At 36.5% G+C, this 7041-nt stretch overlaps 1 protein-coding gene across 2 annotated transcripts in view; it reads right to left on the bottom strand.

The window, feature by feature from the left end:
* gal (galanin/GMAP prepropeptide) overlaps positions 1-2626 on the bottom strand; it is a 15906-nt gene extending 13280 nt beyond the window's left edge. For both annotated transcript variants that reach the window (XM_015396672.1, XM_015396673.1), the window contains exons 1-2: positions 2555-2626; positions 2402-2482 (exon numbers count right to left, since the gene is read on the bottom strand). In XM_015396672.1, the coding sequence (XP_015252158.1) occupies positions 2402-2482 (81 nt within the window). In that variant the 5' untranslated portion in view covers positions 2555-2626. The remainder of the gene's footprint in view (positions 1-2401; positions 2483-2554) is intronic.
* Positions 2627-7041: the final 4415 nt, after the last annotated feature.

Below are 7041 nucleotides of genomic sequence, written 5' to 3'. Positions count from 1 at the left end.
TCACTAGAACTATAGAAAGTAGATCAGACAGCTGATCCGTACGCTGCTGCCTGCGTCCTCACTAGAACTATAGAAAGTAGATCAGACAGCTGATCCGTACGCTGCTGCCTGCGTCCTCACTAGAACTATAGAAAGTAGATCAGACAGCTGATCCAGATGCTGCTCTTGTAGTTGAAATTGTGAATAACCTTCCGTGCCTAAGCTGTGTAATATTCCTCTTCTTACTTTATTTATTATTAATAGTTTCATTTCTATTATATGACATCAGTTTTTAAAAACATAAAATATAAAGTTAAATTGGAAGCTGTTTTATTTGTTTAAAGATGGACAAAAAAGAGCTCGAAATGGGTTTTTCATTTTATTTTTAAATGAGATATGCTTTTTTTCTCTATGTTTTAGTGCATCTATTGTGACTGGTAGCTACATGTGTTGGACAGCAGGTGGCGCAGTCATTTCAGACTAAGGTCAGAGAGTGAAGAACACCTACACTGGAAAAACAATCCAAAAATAAGACAAAACTTCTTAAAGTAAGTGTATTTACCCTTAATTTGAGTCGGTAAATAAGATGATTTGCCAATGAATGAGTATTTTTTATCATTAAAATAAGATAATTAAATAAAATGCACTTGAAATTTTTCTTATTTTAAATGTAAATTATCTTGTTCCGTCGGCAAAATGTCTCACAGTCCTCAGTTCAAGAAAAATGTGCCTTAATTTAAGAAAAAGGGACTATTTAGATGAAAATTTTTTGCTATGTAGGACAGTAAATTATTGCCTAATCTCTTGTCTCTCCTTGTAATGACTTTGAATTTTTAATCCTTTAAAACATGAAAATAAAACAAAGCAAGTAAAATTTAAACTGATCCTCTTTGGGCTGAAAGAAGAAAAAACTCATATTGTGATGCCATCTTTAACAGCCTTTCTTAATCGATTGTTCACTGCAAAAACGATCTAGAAAGAAGTACAAATTTCCTAAATGTAGCCTTATTTACCCTTAATTTTTGTAAGTAAATAAGATGATCTGCCAATGGAATGAGTGATTTTACTCTTAAAATAAGATAATTAGATCATATGCACTTTAAATAAGACAATCAATCATTTTCTTATTTTAAATGTAAATTATTTTGCTCCATTGGCAAAGTGTTTGACTTACCTCATCTATTCTGGACTAAATACACTTATTTTAAGAAAAAATGACTTATCTAGATTAACATTTTTTGCGGTATTGGTAATAATTTTGTTATGACTGAAGCACATTTAAGCTGATAATCTTTCAGTCAAATGAAACCAAACACTCCACCACAGTATCGACCATTTCAAACTCAGACTTAATAAAACATCTGAATCTAAGTAACTTAATTACAGATGAATGAATGAAGCTTTTTATGTCGCCATGAATATAAACTAGGGCTGCAATTAACCAATATTTTGCAAATTGATTAATCTGTTGACTATTTTTCCAATTAATTGATTAATAATTGGATAGCTCAAGGGTTCCTTAAAGAAAATGTTTTTTGTTTTCTTTTATAATTTTTTAATATAACTGCAGCTCTAAGTGAGTCGATCTGTCAGCTAAAGGCATGTTTTACATTCTCTATACTCCTTTAAGGATTAATCAATTACTAAATGAGTTTATGATTATTTCAATAATCGATCAATCTGATTAATTGTTTCAGCCCTAATAAAAATATATTATTGTTTTTGCAAAAAAATAAAGCAGTTTGGAATTTCATTACTTGAAGCTTTTCTGTTTCTATAAAAGAAAACTTTTAGCTACTGTGAAAAAAAATGACTCAAAATCTAAAAAAGTCATTTTTTTTTCTTAAAAGTGCATTTGTTCTTGGATTAAGGAGATAAAAGAGACATTTTGCCAATTTACACTTAAAATGAGAAAACGCGATTGCATTGTCTTATTTCAAGGGCATATTATCTAATTATGTTATTTTAAGAGAAATAAAAATACTAATTCCATTTACAGATCATCTTATTTACTTACTCCAATTAAGGGTAAATGAGACTAAATTTAAGGACATTTGTACTTATTTCTAGATCGTTTTTCCAGTGTAAACTTCCAAAAACTGCAGGAACAACCAAGAGGAAAGTTTTTGTCATAAAATGTAATAAATGTTAAATTAATAAATGTTACATTCACTTACAGAAATTACACTAAACCGCCGATTAGTTTGCATTTAATAAATGAACAAATAATGTTGGGTGTTTTAGGAGAAAATGAAAGGATTAAAAACCGACCAGACAGAAATAATCTATTCTGAGTTTTAACAAATAAAGTTAATGTTTTGTTTGTTTTTATATCAAACTGTGAACATGTTTGGATTCCGGTTTGACTAACTCAGGTGGAAAAGTCGCAGAGAGCCAGCTGCGTTAATGTGCGGTAACTTACCGCAATAACCAGGCCGATGGTTTCTGACAGGGTGGCGCAAAAGATGAGCGACACGCAGAAAACAGCGAAGCTCCTCTGCATCTAAAGCCAACAGATCAAAGAGTGAAGGACGGCACGTGTTGTTAGAAGCGCGCGGGCAGAAGGAGCGCCTACCTTTGATCGGTCTGTCCAGCAGGTGGCGCTGTCTGAGCTGAAGTTGCGGTGTGTTCGCTGTTTGGGATGAAGCGCGGACTGAGGGCAGCTTTTATGGCCGCAGCAGTCCGACCTGCTGACGTCAGCCCCGCCCCCCCACCCAGCAGCGTCAGAGGACTGACTGGATGAAAGCTGCTCATTAAAGCTTCACCACATTTCTCCCTGTCGCCTTTGGAGACGTGAGATTGAATTTGGCGCAGAAAACGCGGATGTTTGTCCATAATGTGATCAGGAGTTCATTGCTTCACTTCCCTCCATCTCTGAGGGACCTGCTGCTCATCATGGACGCCTTCATTTCCAGCCTCTACACTATTTTATTTGTTACATTTCGTGATGTGCACTGATTCTGAAAAAGTAGAAAATTCATAAATGTTTTGTGGCCATAAAAATGCTAGACTGTTATTCTAAGGGTCAAATGGCACAATCCTGCACATTTGGAGACGCTGGTGATGCCAAAGGTTCAAAGCCCCACAGCTCTGGAACTGTTGGAGCTAGAGGTCTGAGATTTTCTGCATTTGTGATTGACACAATGTAGAACAAATGTAATACAATGAGACCTGCCAATTCCCAAGCATATTTCTACTACTGCTGTTAAGAAAAGTGTGGAAGAGGATTAGGGCCACTAAAAAAAAAAAAGTTAACTGATTTTTAAATTTTATTTCAGTTTAACATGGGAAAAAGTCCGAATTCTGACTTTTTCCTCAGAATTCTGACTTTTTTCTCAGAATTCTGACAGCTAACAAACATGTTAGCATCAAGCCATAGCCATGTCTGTTTTAGAGACTAGCTCTCTTGTTTTAATGACCTTCTGCTCCTCCATTAATGAGGGGACCCCTCAGGCACGTAAAAAGTTGCCTAATTCCGTCATTTTCCACCAATGTGTCTCTGGCTCTCTCAAACAACTCACATCTTTGTCAGTGAAGCTGAGTGCTCCCTCATCTCTACCTTCATGGTGCCCATCTACATTAAGACCCCAAATTCTGAGATTAAAGTCAGAATTCTGAGAAAAAAGTCATAATTCTGACATTAGAGTCAGAATTCTGCGATTAAAGTCAGAATTCTGAGAAAAAAAGTCAGAATCTGAGATTAAGTCAGAATTCTGAGAAAAAAGTCAGAATTCTGATATTAAAGTCAGAATTCTGCGATTAAAGTCAGAATTCTGAGAAAAAAGTCAGAATCTGAGATTAAAGTCAGAATTCTGAGAAAAAAGTCAGAATTCTGACTTTTTTCCCCATATCAAACTAATCCTCTTCCAAAGGAAAGGCGTATTATTTTCAAGAAGAAAAAAAGACAACTTTGAGTCAGGTTTTAGAAGAAGCAGAATTTTACTCACATTATTTTCATTTATATTTTCAGAAACTAGAAGGTGTTAGTTTTCAAATGATGTATTACACGTGTAATTTAGGCTTACAGTTCCTCAGTTATTTGCTTTTCTATTTGGGTATGCAATAGAAGTGGGCAGGTCGATCCTAGGATGGATACTATCGATACCAACGCTGGTATTGATATTGAACAATATTCATTTAACAAGATCGATACTTTTTATTCTCTCTGCAGCAGATTCACCAGTCTCCCCTGTCTGTGTTAAAGTGCTTTGCTCTTCCCCCCTCCCCTCTGGCTCAGCACACAGGCTCATCCTGGCCTAAAGAGGGAACGAAGCGCCGTTTGGCTATACTTCAATGCCCTAAATGAAACAACAAGCTGTATGGTTTGTGAAAATCTGGTTAAATAAAGTGAAAACACAACAAGTTTATATAAGCGCATGAAAAACCATGAGCAAGAAAACGTCAAGCTACAGAAACGGAAAGAGGAGGCGAAACTTCTCTCATGGCCCCGACCAACCCTGGACCCTCAGACAGACGTCACTGACAGGCGGCGCTTCAGACCTCCAGAGAAAATCCAGGTAGAGAAGACTGATCACCTTCATTTTAACTTTCAAAGTAGATATTATATGTCATATATTACTGGAGCCCACTCAGAAAAAGTAATTAAGACCTTGAAAGAACTCAGAACATTTATCCCATTAAAATGTGTCATCTAAGTGGGCTAACATTAACTAATCCTCTATTTATCCCACAACAGGGAAATATAGAATTAAATCAACAGAAAAGTGTGCACAATAGAAAGCAAATAACATAAGAATAGAAAGATGTTATATAAGAGGTAGATTAGTAAAAAAAAACACTATGAACAGAACATTATTAATGTAATTATTCATTTGTAACAATAAAATTTAAATCACAAAAATACTGAAAGGTCAACAGTTCCATGATACATCAAGTTTAAATGTAAAAAGTATCGATATGGGCAATACTGACCCTGTAATTACTTGGTGTGGTGGTATCGTCCACCTGTAGAGGCAAAATAGATAGATTACTGCAAATGAGGTGAGTTTTAAGAGGTTAATCCTGCTGATTTTAATCCTGATCAAACAGAAAGAGCCCTGTAGAAAAACAAACATTTGAATAAATTCATCAACATTTCTTAAACTATGAGATTCAGACACATTTATTTTCTTTGAATAATGCATTAAAACATTAAGTTGTGATTGTTTGCAGTCAAAGGACGTAAATCGGCATGTTTTTAATATTTAATGCTGAAGACATCTGGTTGATTAGGAGTAAGCTGCCTCTGATGAAGGTGTGAAGGATCTTTTTAATTCTCAGAGACAGAAGAAACTTCCAGAAGTCAAACATTTGAAAAAAAAACAATCAACCAGAGCTTAACCTCAACAAGAGAGCTGCTGATTTTTTTTTTCTTTCACCTGGTGCAGAGATCTGGTCATCTTTTGTCAGATGTTCCTTATGAATCCTGTTATATCTTTAATATGAGTTACAGTCAGAAACTGACAGGAACATTTAAAATAAAATAACATATATATTCAGCTCTGGATTAAATAAAGTGTTCCTGACACTGGAGAAAAATGGCAAAATAACTCAAATCTATGAGCCCAACAATAGGACCTAATTTCACTTTTCAATAATTGACTAATCATTATAGAGGCTGTAAAACATGCCTTCACCTCACAGAGCGACCCGCTTAGAGCAGGAATCCTATTAAACTTGTAAATATATATTTATATATATATAAAAACATTTTGCATTTAAGATTTTAAAAATTCCTCAGTGGAAAAGTTTTCGTTTCACCTAGGATGATTTTTAAAAAAAGTGTTTAATGATTAATACTTTAATGATCCAGGGGAAATGATCTTCATTTCAGGCTCCAGGTAACCAAAAACCACATGTTGCACACATTCATCATCTAAAGAAATATAATACAATTTTACACACTAAAAATAAAACTATAAACATAAACATATGTAACTACATATATTTACAGATCTAAAAAAAAAAAAAAAAAACAAGGTAATGATAGCAATGTGCAAAAGAGAGCAAAAGAATGAATAAATGTCAAAATTGTCAATAATTCTGTAATCAGTCCAAATTACTGGGGGGGGTGTATGACTTTCTGAGGGAGGCGTCGTAGAGGAGTTTCCTGCTGAAGGAGCTCCTTGCTGGGCCAGTGTGTCGAGGACAGGGGGTGAGACATTGTCTAAGTTGGACTGAAGCCCGGACAGGATCCTCCTGTCTGCTACGGTGGTCAGAGTGTTTTTAATCCGATTATTAATCGATGAATTTGAAAAAAATAATCCTCAGATTAATCAATTTGCTTTAATCCTTAGTTGCAGCCCTATACTGATCTTTTATTCTGGAAAACTAGGGTTGAACACTTAACATTGCATCCGTGCTAAATATAGTTTATAAACTGAATATTTAGTTTCAAATTACATTTTTTATTTTCAGACAAAATGTCTTTGAATTTGTAGAGCTTTTTCTTTTATTTTGCATGTAAATCTTCAGCCGATCCATTTACAGCCTACTCTGTGAGCCACCATGTTGTGACTCCTACTACATGGATTTTTCCATAGATTTAGGTTTAGGAATGAATCCTATAACCAGCTGTGCTGAAGCAGAGAAACCTGTAAAACCTGCAGGACAGGGGGCCTTGAGGACCGAGTTTGGGGATGCCTGGGTTAGAAGATAGCAGACTGCTGAGGAGGATCCACGTTCTAAAAGGGTCTAACTTTGTGATAAAAGCTGGTGGGGGCGCTCTAAGGGTGGGGGCATTCTAAGGGTGGGGGCGCTCTAAGGGTGGGGGCGTTCTAAGGGTGGAGGCCCTCTAAGGGTGGGGGCGCACTAAGGATGGAGGTGCTCTAAGGGTAGAGACGCTCTAAGGGTGGGGGCCCTCTAAGGGTGGGGGCCCTCTAAGGGTGGAGGCGCTCTAAGGGTGGAGGCGCTCTAAGGGTGGAGGCACTCTAAGGGTGTAGGTGCTCTAAGGGTGGAGGCGCTCTAAGGGTGGGGGCGCTCTAAGGGTGGAGGCGCTCTAAGGGTGTAGGTGCTCTAAGGGTGGAGGCGCTCTAAGGGTGTAGGTGCTCTAAGGGTGGAGGC

Source organism: Cyprinodon variegatus, unplaced genomic scaffold (genome assembly GCF_000732505.1).
Source record: "Cyprinodon variegatus isolate N-32 unplaced genomic scaffold, C_variegatus-1.0 Scaffold812, whole genome shotgun sequence".
Classification (NCBI taxonomy): Eukaryota; Metazoa; Chordata; class Actinopteri; order Cyprinodontiformes; family Cyprinodontidae; genus Cyprinodon; species Cyprinodon variegatus.
This window is presented reverse-complemented; position numbering and strand designations above follow the sequence as displayed.